The sequence below is a fragment of the Vanessa tameamea genome, chromosome 6 (genome assembly GCF_037043105.1).
Source record: "Vanessa tameamea isolate UH-Manoa-2023 chromosome 6, ilVanTame1 primary haplotype, whole genome shotgun sequence".
Lineage (NCBI taxonomy): Eukaryota > Metazoa > Arthropoda > Insecta > Lepidoptera > Nymphalidae > Vanessa > Vanessa tameamea.
In genome coordinates this window covers 1,947,014-1,963,967 of record NC_087314.1, presented here as the reverse complement: position 1 = coordinate 1,963,967, position 16,954 = coordinate 1,947,014, and the positions used below count along the sequence as shown (strand labels likewise).

Genomic DNA, 16,954 nt, shown 5'->3' with positions numbered 1-16,954 from the left:
AGTCATGAGTTTCCATTATCTTTTTTTATTGCTACATTTGTATCTCCACAGACTTGTTGTCCGTGCCTTTGGTGTGTCTATGATTAATTTATGATTGTTTATTTTTGTGTCCCTACAGTAAAATTTCGTTACCAATCAGCATCACAATTTAATTTCCAATATCATTACGAGTGTAGTGATAGTATAGAGTCAAAAAAGAACAAATAAATATTCGAGGTATCAAAACGTTTAAAACAAAACACTCTCTTGAAAAACAATTTATTATAAGATTAACACATTTTATGTCAGTTTCTGGTATAAAGAACACAAGTGCCACTGGTATTATTTACTACTTAAAGTAAACTTTTATATTATCTACTTTAGTTCGCAGTTCGTGTGAAGATTCCTTCGATAAATCTTGAGCGTAGGTTTGGTAAATGGCCTTTAACTGATTTAATTCGTCTGTTTTTTTTATTTCTGCAAAAATACCAAATAAATTCAATCAGATATCGACATTACAATAAAGTATAATTTTAAGTAGCAGGAAAGTTTGTCCAAGCATTCGTTTTTGAGTACTGTAGAGGAATTCTGGAAGAAGGTACGTGCACGTGCGGCAAGAGCCTTGGAACACGATAGACTGAGACGCAAAGTGACCTCATAAAGAATTGCATTGCAGGTCATTACATTGCATTGAATATAAGCATGGTGAGAAACAAATGGCTTGTATAGATATTCTAAGACTGCAGGTATATTGTTGTTGTTTCATTAGTTCAGAATGGCAATAGTTTCATAAAAAAAATACCTAAAATTTTCTGACACCCTAATAATGATCAAAAGTTAAAGTTAAATACCTTGTAATTGTTTTATCATAATTTCCATTAAATTAAGTGCGTCTCTTCTATGCCGCACTTGATTGCTATTCTCTGTAAAACAAATAATAATGATAACCCTCGTCACTATACTCGTACAAACATCAATTAATAAAAGTGATAGTTAAAATATTACTTACTAAGTGTATACTCTATGATGTTAGCTACATGAGCGGTAACACTGCTGATTGCTTTATCCCGATTGGCCAACGACATGTTATCCGTTTCCATCGGCTCTCCCGCAGCGCTCAGTACCGCGAGACGCTCGACCACACTGCCAATGGACGCTAACATCGCGAGTTGCGTCGACCGAGTGCTCGTGGGGTAAGAATTCGAACAATGCTCAAAGAATAAATCTTGATACTTCTCTGAAATTGAAATATAATTTGAATACGTTTGGTAATAACGGGTAAAACATGTCATGACGTTCATTATAATCATTATTTTCGAGTACTTTAAATTTTATTAACCTTGCGTGTGCGGATCTTTCGGCCACGCTTTTCCCAGTAAATCATAAGCAGCTTCTTTCAACGCCGTTAATTCTTCTCGTCTCTTTTTGAGTCCCTCGTTGTCCTCCTCGTCCGATTCCTTATCCAACGAGTGCTCATCCTGAAAGCATTTCCTTCAAGTGAATTGACTTTCTCCGAAGCTCAACGGGCACGGGCCGGACTTATCGTAGTGACCTTGGAGAGGATGAGCTTGACGAGCTCGTAGAGCTGGTGGAAGCTGTGCGGCGGCGCGTGCGGCAGCGTGCGCGCCAGCGCGCCCAGCGCGTGGCGCCGGTGCGCGGCCGAGCGCTTGCGGCTCTCCGCCACCAGCGCCTCCACGCACTCCGTGCCCAGCGCGCCCGCCAGCGGCGCCGCCCCGCCGGACACTCTGTACACGCGGGTGGGTTTACATCGTGTGTCATGACAACGAAATAAATTAATTATTTATTTACGAAAATAGATATCTAAAAGCTAATGAAATAACATACATATTACTGAATATAAATAGAAATAAAAACCTAAGTGATTAGTGATGATGCCGAATACGTTGAAATCCATTTATAATAACTAACTTAAGACACTGTTTTTTAGAATTAATATATTTTTATTGTATGAAGTGACGATGTGATTTGTAGATAATTAAGAACGACGTAATATCATATTCTAATGAAAATATCACTCACGTGCAAAGGTCGGCTAAAGCTTCTAAAAGATGATGTTTGCCGTCGAATGTCTTTCCTTGGATCGCAGCGAGAACTGAACGAATAAACGGCTCCCTCTCCTCCCCTAGATCGCTGGATAGCTCCTTGCATATCGTAGATATTGCTTTAGCCGCCTACAAAATATAAATCCATATTAATTGTATCTACTCGTGTCTATTTCATTTCAAGCGTCACACGTCTCACTATATGACACAAGTTTGTATTATTAATGATTCCACTGAGTGCGGCCGCGACGTGACCTGCGTCTTGTCGGCCCAGCCGGGCGCGGCCAGCGCGCGCTCGAGCGCGCGGCGCAGCGCGGGCAGGTGGCGGCGCACGCCCGCCGCGCGCGACGGGCTCATGTCCGCCCAGAGCTCCTCGAACGTCTCCGCCGACGACGTCTCTGCGGCATCGGTTATCCCGTTATATTCATATTATTGGAAGGTCATTCGTGAAAGTATATACGATTGAGGTGTATATACGATTTGAACGCTGTTTTTTCCTTTCCAGTGTCGACATTATTTAATATTTAAGTGACTCGTTAACAATTCGTTTTATTACATTAAGACATAATCTTACCGCCGTCTTTAGGGCCGTGCATCGCTAGGAAAACGACGGGCGCCAAAATCTCCTCGTTGTCTTTTATATGTTCTATCTTAGCTTTCGCCACAGACTTCAGTGTGAGCGCGATGGCGGACCTCGATGCTTCGTCTTCCTTTGTTTCGTACAGATTTACCAATTTCTTCATTAATTTCTCTATCGATTGAGGCTGCAACATTAGACACATTGCTTAGAGCACGTTATCAGTTCAAGAGAACATTGCTTAGTTCACGGGAAATAATTATTTACCTTAGCAAAAGCAGATACTTGTCCCAGAGCTTCGGCATAATTTTTTCTAATCGTAGCGTTTCTATCGAAGATCCCGTTCAACAGGCTGGTCATGACTTTCCCCGCCACGGGCTCGAGGTCGGTCCGCAGGTAGTGCGCGGCGAGCACGAGGAAATGTGCGCACGACACTTTCGTGCCAAGTTGCGGAGACTTCAACAGTTCCAGTATTTTCGGTAACATCTCCTTCATTATTTCTATGTTTATATACGGCATACACTGTAAATTCAAAGATACATAATAATGAATATCGACAACAATTGATACCAGCATCAAATTATTGTTTTTCTAACGGGTCTGTTTTTGTATATAAATATAAAAATTTATCATTGTTAAGTCCATTACGTTTTCTAAGTTTTATTTGCAATGGTAGTAATTAAAACGCCAATCGTATGAATCGTTCGTGGCCGACCTTGACGATGGTGTCGGTGGTGTAGTGGTGGCGGGCGGCGCTGGCGCGCATGTCGTCCAGCATCTCCCGCGAGCCGCTGTCGGCCAGCGCCGTGCTGAGGTAGGACAGCTTGGCGGACTCCAGCTCGCCCGCCGCGCTCGCCAGCGCCGGCACCAGCCGCGGCAGGAACGGCGCCAGGCTGCTGCCCGCCGCCGTCACCAGCTTGGACACCGTCAGTAAGCTGCGATATATCACAATCTCATATTTAACTGTGCGGTTGTTAGAATTGTTCTTTAAAACTATTTAAATACAGAACTTGGATTTGAGTTTTAATTTAAAAATTTCCTTTTATTTATTTTTTTTAAATTTCCTTTGTCTTTTTTTTTTTTGGAATTAAACTTCTTTAGCTGAAAAAAAAAAAGTTTTAATTTCAAACAGCCCGCAACGTATAAACACATTATTACACATTTTCGTCAACAAATCGAAAACCTCTTCTTCTATTATTTTGGTGAAATATCTTAACTCGCGAACTAACGAGATAACAGCTTTCATCCAAGGAGCTTTTACAGTAGAAAAAGTAACAGTTGTTGCACGTATATTTTAACGTAAAGGAAATTCAAAACTTTGGATGTAATTTATTTTAATATATTGTCTTATACGATAAAATTATTAATAGTAGTATGTTCAAAAGTTGCAATACCTTTGTCATAAAGTCATTCAGATACAAAGCATTACAGTTTGTACCAAACCTAACTCTTTGCCATAAGTAGTAAAACTCACCTAACGCTCCTGACTTCTTGGACGAGGTTCGTAATTCCTGTGTCCAGTAGCACGGGCAGTATAACCGACACTATTTCCTTGCCGTCCTTACCCTGGTTCACATCGGATGCCTGAATACATAACTGTGGACAAACAATTTTAATATTTGCACTTATACACGCATACTCGCATTTTATTTTGGCCTTATGACTTTTTGTAGTTTCTATTTGGCGATATATAATAAAAAAAAAAAAACAATCATACATAAATTTCGTATTACTTTTACAATTAAATTATATTAAAACGAAATAATAAAAAAATAGGGCGTAAATGGGCAGACGGTCGCAAATCTCAGTGTCCCGCGGGCCGACCTTGGAGAGCACGCCGGCGGCGGCGGCGGCGGCGAGGCGCGTGCCCTCGTGCACGTCGTCCATCACGCGGAACAGCTGCGTCCACACGCACGCCAGCTGCGAGCGCGACGCCTGCAGGCTCTGCGCGCCTCTGCGCACACACGCACTCGTTGTAGCTTAAATCACTCGGTACAATTACTCGATCTATTGACATCGATTTCGACTATGCTTAGTTATCATTCGCTGACCTCAGGAGATCGGACAGTGCGTTGCAACACGACATCCTCACTCTCCACTGGTTCGAAGTGAGGTTCGCCACCAGGTCGCTCAGTATCTCCTTGTGATACTTGTGAACCTGTGGAATACCTCGTTTAGATAACGTGATTTGAAAAGACACACGCGTTAATAACCAAAATATTTAATCATATTAATTGACTTTTTAATTATAGTACAATTACTTTTACTTCATATTATAGTTCTACAAAGGTAAACGTCATAATTGACGATTTATTGCTAGAAATATATTTTTTGTATTCAAGTGTTAGATTATATACAAGGTAAGGCCAAATTGAATCTAAGAGTAACCAGGAATACTGGTAACGTTATTAATGCATTCAAAATCACCAACGTTGGCTTAGACACGAGTTGACTAATCACCATAAGACCACTTAAGCGTCAACCTTGCAACTATTATTGCCATGTATTGTTATCTACATTATGAAGTGTGAAACTAGCTAACTAGCAACACACCATGTATAATCCAATCCGATCGCAGGATAAAAGGCAGTCAACAACAACAGTCTAATTAGTGCGATAGCGAGACATTTTAAATTACAACATTAATATTTATTAATAAACTAACGATTTGAAAATTATATTTCTTTCAAAGGTAGTTTTATTCCAGTAAATTACACGGATTAAGGCTGATACGGTAATTGTCTTCGTCTCCTGTCACCGGATGGACCGCTGGTGTGAGTGAGTGTGTGTGTGTGTGTGTGTGTGTGTGGGGGGGGGTGTTTGTTATAGCTCACGGTGCGCTGCGTGTCGGGCACGAGCGCGTGCCAGATGGCGGCCATGGAGGCCTGTATGCGCGGCGTGGGGTCGAAGCGGTACCGGTAGAGGCGCGGCACGATGCGCGGCGCGTGCGCGCCCAGCGACGCGCCCGCCTGCTGCGCGATCGACTGGAACCCGAAGGCCGCGCCTGCCACACGCATTCCGTTACCCTGCCCGTGCCTACTCATTGCCCGTGCGCACTTGGTGAAAGTTGTTGAAAAGCATTAAATACTCGTGCTCTTGAAAGCACGACTTTGGTACAAAATTAGCGAAACCGGATTTTGAAAGGCTCTTCCAGGACACACGTTTACTACAAATTTGGATTGAGTTAAGTGGTTAGTCTTTTTCGAGGGGAGGGGGGCGTTTGGCCCCTGCTTTTACTTGTGGGGGTCAATGCGCTGCGTTTACTTTGTGTTAACCCGCGCCCTTACCTGGCTACACCAATGAGGTACGATTGCATTTCCCGTCATATCGGATTGTCGTTCCATGAGACATGAGACACTTTCTTTATTTTTTTTCATAAAATGAAATAAAATCTTTTTGACGTTATTATTATACTTAAAACATTACAATAATTCAAGTTAAATTACAAAATGTTTATTGTCTTAAAAATCATATAAGTAATGTCATACGTTACCTCTTTTTGAGTTCCATACAGAATTGTGATGAGCCAAATGCATGAATTTGTAAAGCAAATCTGGCTGATTCAAATCCGAAGCGAGCGAACATATTTCTTTATACGTCGAGAGATTTCCACTACAAAAATACAAAAAAAAATAGTTTTTAATTTGTAGCATATGACTCGGCTTTCAAATCGCATTGTTTAAAAAGAGCTCACTTTTTGACGTTTACGACTCTTTGATTATAAGATATGATATAACCTACTGAATACCGCACGAACAATATCCATCAAATCACTGATCTAACTTGCAAAGTTTTAAAGGCATATTTTATTTTGATAAGATACAATACTAGGTGCTTAAAATACTTGCTAATTACATATTAATTAATTCAATACCCAGTGGGAGCTGTCCCTAGCTGTCCTTCTTCAAATAACTTCGTGTCCTCGGTGACCTGCGACACGGCTCTTTTACCACTTGTGAGCTGATCTATGATTTCTGCGACTAGCGCCTTCTTCTGACTTTCGTCCGAATTCTGGTACACAAGACTTAAACCTTTGCTCGCAACGTCTTGCACTATATCTGTAACATTATAATATAAGATAAAAATGGGATAACGTTCCATATTCAAAGCGTCCGCTTAAAGTAGAAAACCGGTCAACAATATTTTATTTTATATAACACCTTACCGCTGTTCTCCGATAGGAAGTCCATGAACATTTCCTGCATTTGTTGCAAAGAATTCTTTATGGGCTCGCGCTCGGGACAACTCTTCAACAAAGCCAGTAACCAAATACTAGTTGCCTATAACAATTAAATAGTATGTTCACAACATTGCAATGGTATAGAAGAAAAACGTCTTATCTCCGTTAAATTACTGTTCAATTTATACTTTTGATTTATTTTTTAAATTATACTTTTGTTTTATAAAGCTGTTTCCACCCTGAATATGTTTAACTTAAAGTTCAAAACCAGCTTAGAAGTTTAAAGCTTAGTATTTAGTATAGGAGTCAAATTTCCATCCCGCGTGCTATTTTATGATAAAGACTACGTATTATTCCGGCTGTATAAGTAATTTTAGTTATAGTTAAGTAATGTCATAATCCGAACAAGGCCAAATACCCTTCACATTTTCCCAGTGTTAACACAACTTTGAAAATAAAGCAATCACCCCAAACTTCATCAAACAAAAACTACATTTTTGAAGATTTTGTGCCACCAGGTCCTACTCAGTAAGAAAATAGTTAGAGATAATACTTTTTACGAACATTTAGTACATTATTTGTATAAGTTAATGTAATCTATATTGAATAAATATTTCAAGTGCGGCTTACCTGTCTAGAATGTGGATGCGGCTGTCTGCCGATCGTGAACAACTCGACAAGCAACCATTTCAAAAGCTCATCATTCTCTTTCAATGCATCAACATCTTTTATTTTTGCTTCATCCTGTTGAAAAAGCAAATTAAATATTGTTTCCATAAAAACTTAAATTAAGGATAAATATAATTAATATTACGTTACCTCTTTCGGTAATTCGGTCCAAAGATCTCTATTCTCATTCGAGTTAACGCCTTCAACGCATAATACTAACGACTCGCCTATTTGAAGATGAATTTCGAATTCTTTACTCTGAAAAATTGATAAAATATTTTGAATATTTTACTAGCAAAGACGTATAACTTAATTAATAGTTGTTGACAATTAATTTTAAACGACAGAGGTTATAATTTTTTTTTTTTTAAGTGTAATGGTAACGTACGACACAATTCATCTTTAAAAGAATAGTATTTTTTGAAATTTTTCTTATATAATAGCTATTGTTAAGTGATCCCCACCACCCGTGGACATTAGCGCTGTAAGAAAGGTTAACGATTCCTTACATCACCCATTGGTGATCAACGTCACTAACCGTGGGAGCCAAGATTTTATGTCCTTTGTACCTAAAGTTACACTGGCCCACTCACCCTTCAAACTGGTTTACGACAATGCTAGTTAGTTTAAGTAATACTGTTTTGGGGTAGAATATCTAATTAGTGGATGGTACCCTACCCAAACGTGCTTGCACAAAACCTTACCAGAAATTAAATATGTAAGCAGTTGTTGAATTTCTGGTAGACATATTGGGGGACATACAAATCTCTCGTACATAATATATTGTGCATATCAGAACAGTTTTAGCAGCGTTCGCACAAAAATGCCTCTACTGACCATTTTACCTGTTTACTGTATCCCACTGCTACTGGTTCAATATCCTGCTGTCCATTACCTGACGTACTTCCGCCTTCACCTGTCCATTGACCATATGGAGTTGTTGAGTATTATATTTCGAACTAAACTAATCCATATGATCAAGGGTCAAATGTAGGCTACCGGCTTCCGATTCATCCGACTCGAAGGACGTTAAAGTTAAACTTGTATAATTATAATAATCATTCAAACGATAACATAAATGTTTATAATACCTAGGCTTCTAATAATACCGCTACACTATTATATAGTTTAAAATACTAAGTTAAGGACAGCCTTTATTAATCTTTAATTCTTTATTATATTTTCCGAGTCACGGTTGATCAGTGTTCAACAATGGACTGATTCTATATTTACTAACGCGTATCACGTGTGGGACCGACCACCGACTCAGGTATTCGGTGACCATTGCCCAAAACCCACACAACTAATAAACGAAGAAATTCACGACAGATGCCCAAGTGGTGAGAAAATTGCTAGCATGTCAAATAATGACTATAACAACAATATAACAAAATCTATAAATAATATGAGCATTGGAAACACACGAATAAGAACTTCAAATAATACTTACATCTTTGGCCATTTGCAAAAATCCTTGAACAATTTGTTTTGCGAACGGTATCCTCTCGCCGCAGCACATCAAGCCGAGCGTGAAGAGCGACCTCTCTTTGACTTTTGAAGGTAATTTCGCGTTCTCAACGATCCTGAACATTCTTTCGGCCACGGAGAACTTTGTCACTTCATCGTCGAGTATTGTGGCATTGCTTTGGTCTGATTTAAACGGATTGTCCGATTGTAAGAGGGACTCTTGCCTGGGAGAAATGTTGGGTAGGGGCAGAGCACTGCAACGGACCAATAAAGATATCGCAGTACACGACGTACTCACTAGGAGGGTTTGGGAGCTGGCTAGGAAATTTGCTGAAAAAAAAATGTTACATTTGTTCTAAAATTTGCGGGATGGAATTAAGTCTGAGTATAATAAAGTATAAATCTGTACGAGTTGCTGTTTGTCTATACAATATATGATAACCGGATGGTACCTCTTCAGACGGGGATTTAGAAAGTACCACCAAATAAAACAATCAATCAAAAAAAATTCTTACCTAAGCATTTAGCGCCATCTTTATAAGGTTCCCAATTACTCGGACTGAATCCCTTACCACCGAAATTTCCTTTCTTTGACAATACTATACACCTCTCGCACAAGTACGTGAAAGCGATCATATAACCGCATTGAGATTCTAAACTCTTATTTTTCTGGCTCTGCGTCACGTACTCCTTGACCTCGTTTTCTATGGCGGCCTTCGTATTCGTATGAACTGTGATTATTGCGTAAATAGCAGCAGCAGTCTCTCTAATGTCTTCTTTAGTGCTGGTCGTGAAGAGGTTCTTGAGGAAAGGCAAAATGTTCGTATATTTTTCGGACATCTTCTTCGGTATACATCCCACAACATCCAGAAAGCAGGTTAGCGCCATGACGCCTACAAGTTACATACATAACACAGTTGTATTGTTGATCGACTTGTATTTATGTATATTTTTTTGGTGGTGATAAATAAACAATAACAAATTTTCGAAATATATCTTACATTAACAAATATATACTTTTATAATAAATTAAATAATGTCATATTATAAAAGGAATACATATAATCCTTATATTACCTGGATTAGCGTTTAAGAGGGAAGTGATCATCGTTAGGTATCTATCCAGTGATTCGGTTTCCAGTAGGTTCTCTTGGAAATACTTGGCGAGTATCGGAGAAGTAGCGTTGGGATGATTGGAACAATCCTTGAGGTTAGCGTCGCGGTTCAAACACATTCTCAGGTACCTCAATATCTTTAGAAAAAGAAAATATCATATGTCAAAATGTCATTGTGGAAATAACAAGTGGGGCTTAAAGGAAGATTATTTAAATACGCGAAAGCACTAAATTCCATGTTTTTAATTAAAGTAAAGAAAAGTAACAGCATTTTACTCTTGGACAAAGGCTTCCTCTCCCTTCAGAGGAGAAGGTTGGACACACGTGGTAGATTGTCATCCAGCACGTGCAGGTTTCCTCGCGATGTTTCCCTTCACCGCAGCTCGAGATGAATAAATACAAATTAAGCACACGTATTCAGTGATGCTTGCCCCTGGTTTGAACTCAGAATCGGTTAAGATTCACGTCTTTGAGCGGTTGGGCCAACACGGCTCTTTGTGTTTAATAATTTGCATGTAATTCATCTCGTGTTCAGTAGAGTTGATACAAATTTTGAAGACAACTATAATTGACTGTTACTCTCTTAAAAGGCGTTATTCCTCCCCATACTCTAAGGCTCTATTTGAATAACACACACAAACCTCTTGGTAAGTTTGAGGATGGAACTGCAGTACTTGATTGCTAATAACGAATCGATGCTTAGTATTTGAGCCCTTCTTCCGTTTCTGCATCTGATCCCATATGTAATTAACGACATCCTTAAAATTTGGTACTTTGAACTGAACATCTTTTTTGTCCTTGTCTTTCTTAGAGACGTCCTCATCTATACTCGCTACGTTCATCTCTTTCACTGAGACGTTGTTAACTACGTCTTCTATTTCATTCGGTCGTGATGTCCCATATAGATATTTCAAGGCCTCTGTTGAAACGTCGTCTTGACTGGAATAAAATATAAATTTCAGAATTAAATTATTGTTTGCAACCTTCGCTTGCTTGCCAAATAGCATCCAATTGGGTTCTGCGAAGGAAATTCTTACACGCGAAACAATCAGTTGAAAAACAGATAATATTATAAAACAGCCTTACGTCATACAAAACATAAGTAAGGATCCTAAAGAACTACAAGCGTGATTGAATGACAAATGTAAATACTTATTATATGGATAATAATTCTTGAAAATCTGTGCGAATTCTAAAAACAAAATAGTGTAACTTGATATATAGTTTTTTTAGTGAATTTAATAGAATGAATATTTTGAATGAATATACATAATGCTAATATAACATGAGATAAATACCTATCACCACTGGCGAGAAGCAGCAGGTATCTTGATGGAATATAGTCTTGAGGAAAGACAGTTGCCGAATATCTCATAGCAATGTATCGGATCATTGATTCCTCGCTATGCATGTAGCTGAAATTAAAAAAAAATCATCATAAATAACGGTTAAATTGCAATATAAAAGTTGTCCAAAAAAAAATTACTTTTTTAAACATTTTTAACATAGCCGTGTAACAAAAATATAGATCGTTTTTAAACGAGTTCAAAAAAGAAGGAGGTTCTATGTATGTTAGGGCATAATTTCATCATAACTTATTTATTTAAAAAAATGCAGCATCACATCAAATGTCTTGTTACTTACTGGTCCAAAAGTGCAAATAAAGCAAGAGCTTGCGGCTCATCTAACGGACTGAGCTTAGATTTCTTGCTCTCCGAACTCTCGTCTACGTCCATGTTGTCGCTTTGAGAAGTGCTCGCTATTTCTGTAGTATCCATCGGTTCTGATTTATCTGTTGACATTGATAAGAGCAATTATTTTGCGTTTCATATTAACAACTCGCGTCTTATTTCTGCTAGTTATTTACTCATATTATCTACTTATTTTGGTAAAGTCGCAAGGATATTAAAAAGTTGCAAAAAAATAAATAAATAACTAGTACTACAAATACTGTATTATTTTAATATCTAAAAATTATCAGTACTATTCTTGAGAATTTTCTCGTTGAAAATATTCCTGTTCTATCAGATAAAAAAAGAAACATTTTATGTTATACATAAAAAGTCGTACTGTCCAACTTCGTGAAAATTTTGTTGCTTAAAAACTTTGTCAAATTTTCTATCTTCCGAGTCTTCACTCGGAATTTGTCAATTGTTTGCCACTTTGTCAACCAATTCTCTTCAGAATTGGTTAACAAAGTAGCATTTTAAATCTATAAAAAACCAACCTTCTGCGTTAATCTTATACGCAACAGCCATCTCTAGCAAAGCATCCCGAAGAGCGGTTTTCATTTCTGGAACAGCTTCTGGAATCTTCTTAACGAGCTCCTCGAATAAAGAGAACTGATTGTTAAAACTGCTTGGGCATTTCATCGCCAATCTACCTGTGGTACGAAAGGGTGTAACTCAGTACATGTAAAAACTTTTTACGTCAGGAACTCTGTACTGAAAACCTTGCATATAAAAATATTACATACAATACATTTAATAATATCAACACAATCCATGAAGACTCACTTCAAGAATTGAATCAATAATTTTTTAACGACCGGTTACTTTTAATTAAAAGAAATTATTTTTACTATTTATTTACAACAACAAAATAACATACATATTTTTCAGAAAAGATAACTCGCGAATAAAAGCTTAACAAAAAAAAACTCGTTAATGATGAATCATTTAATAAATTTGTATGAGAGTACAAAAGTCATAAAGATGTCTCTATTAAATATAAATTACTCATGACTCATACCTAAGCACATATATGCTTTTGGCTGGTGCTCCGTATGCTCATCAGATCTTATTAACTTCAGTAATCCTTGAAGAAATACAGTAGATACTTTCTTCATTTGTACTTCGTCTCCGCTAAAAAAAAACAATATTAATAATCAAGTATATCTGTATAAATAATCCACTAAATATTCACTTGTCCGTGAAGTCGTTACACACTTTTGTCTAACATAAGGTAATAATAAACTTTGAAGCCTATTTGCTACAGTTAATAATATTTAATTAAATTCATTTAGTTTTATTTTTTATTAAATTTTAAGGACAATATTTAATTTCTATAAATGATTTAAAAAATAATCTCAATATTATTAATTTTAATAAAAAACTTACTTATTGATAACATTCAGCAGAAACATCAGCGCCATATTGCGAAGACGGGTATTAGTGTTAGGGTCAAATAAGGACGAGAACACGACCTACAATCAAATATTAGTATTGTATTTTTATAATGTAACACATGCTTGTGTGTGTGCACGTAGACACAGTACGTAACGTGTATGTGTACGTGTACGTGGGCGTGTCAATGTATCCGTGCAGAATGTGTGATTGAGTTTATGCTTTAGTTTAATAATTACATCATGACAAAGATAAGGGAAAATTACGGATATTCAATTATACTAACTTGTACACAGTGAGGAAACATAACAGCAGCACCAGTTGCCTTATTCAAATATTGAATCAGCTTAAGACGCAATCTCGTACAAGCTGGAACCTAAAGTAATAAACAATACTCTTTAAAACTTTATAAAAAAAATACAATTTATTATTATTTTTCTGTTAAATAAGAACATATAATTTTACTAGTTGTGGCTCATATGAGGAATGAAATTAATTGCGTACCTTGCGATCATCTGGGGGCACTTTCATTCCCCCCCATGTACCCAAGTACAGAGAGTACAGCGGTCCCACCACTGAAGGCAACGACCAGTCGACAGAACTGCAGATTAACAATACAGCATTAGTCGAGCTACATATTTTCTTTCAGATAAAATATATTTTTCCATTTTAATAACTTCCTGAACGATTTCCAACAAAGCTATCAAACGCTGTATATACAGTAACCAAAGCCTTTTCTAACCAATTTGTGTTAAAATTCTATTAAATTCGTTATGGATTGTCACAAAACTTGAGTTTTAAGTGTGAGCGAACTTGTTATCGGATCTTTGGAAATAAAATTATTGTGGGTTTAAGTAGTGGAGTGAAAATGTGATATATATTACAAACTAGTTTCCGTGAGCGGCTTCGCTTGCGTTTTATGTTATGTCATATTTGATATGTGCTATTCCAGATCATAATCTATCTCTGTGCGAAATTTTAATCAAATCCATACAACCTTTCTGGCGTGATGACGTAACAAACATCCATCCATTCAATCTTTTGCATTTATAATATTGATTAAGAACTGTTTGTACTGATTAATGTTACAGAGCTGTTATCAAATCGTATGGAATATATTACGCAAACATACTCCAGGAACATAGCTGAAGTAGTATTCCCTTGAACCAACAATAATGTGCACTTATTGTGGATGGTAAATTGGAATTTAGAAATAAGTTACTTCATTATAATTGGAATAGAGTATACAAGCTACTATATTTAAGAGAACATTATTTATACCTGTTAACACGAATAAGAGGACTGTTAGCGTGGTTGGCAACACTGAAGCGAGAATCGGCTGCAGCGACGATTAGCGGTACAAGTATATCGTTCATGTTAAATATATCTTTACTTATGAAGTTCACAATTGATAGTTTCATCTGAAATAAATGAGTTAGGTACTTAATTAAACTAATGTAAATTAATTGGGCATCACATCACAAACAAAATGTAGCAGACAACTGATCCAAAATTAATTTACAAAGTAATATTCGCATAGAGCGGGCTAAGTAAACATTTATTTAAATAGTTGTGAGCAATCAAATAATCAAGTACAAAACTCTCTGTAGATATTTAATGAAAATATATATAAAAATAAATATAATATATACAAGGGTACCTGTAGAAAAACCAATGACAGAGTATGCAATGGTCAGTACCACTCGCTATACTGACTATAACAATTATCATATTGTAACAGATTCAAGTCAGTCACCTTTAGGTAAACATGTTTAGCACCTATTAAGAATTAACATAATGAATAATACCTCTTCTAATTGATTGGGGTTAATTTGATTCTTTTCAACAAGTCTCTTGTATGACTTCATACTCATTCCTGGTGGCACTTGAAAGTCACTCTCACCAGCATTGGGCAATGCTCTAGAAATAAAAATAAATAATTACCAAAATATATTTTTTTTTTTATAATAAATTCTGGTTAACAGCGATTATTTATACATGTTTGTTTTTTTTTTTGATACAACACAAAGAAGAATCTTTGTTGTCCTGCTTCTAGCTATAGTAAAACCAATTTAAATCTTTCAAATATATGAATTATGAATTATGTAGGTACCATAAAATACAATTTATTTTTAATGTTTTCTTATATTAATTTAAATGAAAAATAAAACACTATTCTCAATGTTAACTATTTAAAAAAAATTGCAGTATATTGCTATTCGCTAACAGTACTCACCTATAAGGCAACAGAAGAATATCAGTTGCAAATTTTAAGATTAAAATTGACAATTTGGACTTCTCTTTAAAGTTAAGATCTGTATCCTTAACATCTCCTAACAGCGGCATCACTAACATTAAAATGCTGTAAGTACAAAATATTACTCATTAAAAATCATAAAAGATTAATTACAACCAAAAATAAAAACACAATTCCAACCTGTCTTGGTGACCCGCAGGTTTGTTCTCAATTGCCTCAAGTAAAGATGGAGTTAAACTCAGTTGTTTATCTCTAGGAAGTCTCGGAAAACCCATTGTTATGTAGATTATAGAAAAATTCTAAAAAAATAATTCTCTTTATTATTTACAATAGTAAATATATTTTATTCATATGTATTTACCAATTAAAATATATAATAGTTGTAGTATATAGTTATGTGTAAATAAAATGTTTCAAAACCAAAACCATATGTGAAACATTTGTCAACTAAAATAACAACTGAACAATTTTATTTACCACTTTTTGGACTTCTTCAGAATGTAATCAATACAAAAAAAAAATTCCAGGAAATTTCACTCAATGACTCAGAGCTGCTTCGAAGTTTACAAGTTTATTTATGATATTATGATAACATTAGAATACTAATAACAATATAAGTAAACATGTACTCACAATAATAAAACTATTGGCAGTTGGGTCCCTGTAAAGCTGGAGTAGAGTTTCAACCGGGAGTTGCACTTCGTTTCGACATTTAACCCTCTTGTTCACATGAATCAACAGCTCCATCACTTTCGTACGTATCTGATAATAAAAACAGTGATTTAAACCACGAAATAATAAAAAAATATATAAATCAATCATATTTTAAACATAGAATTCTATAAAATTACGATTTTTTTTAAAACGACTTGAGGATAGTCAAATAAATTAGAGCATTATAGTAAATGTGTTGGCGTAGAAACCTGCTCGTGAGGAGACGAAAGTTTCAACATAACAGGAGGCAGAAATCTGCTTAAGCAACTCTCCAACTGTTCATCGGTATTAGCATTCCCAAGTCGCAAAAACACTCGATCCAGAAGAACTGAAATAAACATTTGCAAATATAATTTATCATTTTATAAACTGTTTTATGTCATTAATAAGTAGAAATGTTAATTTACGCGAATCATTCGAGCATTCATTATTGCTCTCTGATATATCCATTTCAGACATAATTAGCTATATAATTTTTGTTTAATATTTTGTATTTGTTCAAAGCGCCTTAGCCGATAAACGAAACAGAATGACATACAAAATATCGCTTGACATTTAAGACACTGACACTGACATTTTACTCTACAATTCTTTTTCCTTTGAACCAGCAAAGGTATTAGCCGTACAGCCAAGTTATGGCACATTATTTTATTAAGTTGCGTTTAAGAACAATATTAGAAGCAATATTACCAAATTATGACACAGTTATTCTTAGAGATCAATGTTATTCGTCTTTATAGTATTTAATCTATTATTTAAATAAATAATAATATAAATAAACAAAGCGACTTATTGCAACATAAGGCTT

At 36.1% G+C, this 16,954-nt stretch overlaps 1 protein-coding gene across 1 annotated transcript; it reads right to left on the bottom strand.

Moving 5' to 3' along the window:
* Window positions 1–242: 242 nt before the first annotated feature.
* On the bottom strand, window positions 243–16,694 carry LOC113393194 (proteasome-associated protein ECM29 homolog). The gene is made up of 37 exons (XM_026629954.2): window positions 16,554–16,694; window positions 16,356–16,474; window positions 16,066–16,194; window positions 15,613–15,731; window positions 15,412–15,537; window positions 14,984–15,095; window positions 14,457–14,596; window positions 13,680–13,776; window positions 13,462–13,551; window positions 13,170–13,255; window positions 12,802–12,914; window positions 12,278–12,433; window positions 11,695–11,842; window positions 11,349–11,465; window positions 10,692–10,989; window positions 10,013–10,187; window positions 9,451–9,828; window positions 8,919–9,265; window positions 7,619–7,726; window positions 7,430–7,543; window positions 6,785–6,899; window positions 6,494–6,677; window positions 6,113–6,231; window positions 5,454–5,623; window positions 4,671–4,777; window positions 4,444–4,573; window positions 4,094–4,215; window positions 3,335–3,554; window positions 2,887–3,141; window positions 2,617–2,806; window positions 2,298–2,440; window positions 2,020–2,171; window positions 1,532–1,724; window positions 1,319–1,457; window positions 989–1,216; window positions 831–902; window positions 243–456 (listed from the first exon to the last, which is right to left on the bottom strand). The coding sequence occupies exons 1-37, from the start codon at window positions 16,603–16,605 to the stop codon at window positions 329–331; spliced, it is 5,691 nt and encodes a 1,896-aa protein (XP_026485739.2). The 5' UTR covers window positions 16,606–16,694; the 3' UTR covers window positions 243–328.
* Window positions 16,695–16,954: the final 260 nt, after the last annotated feature.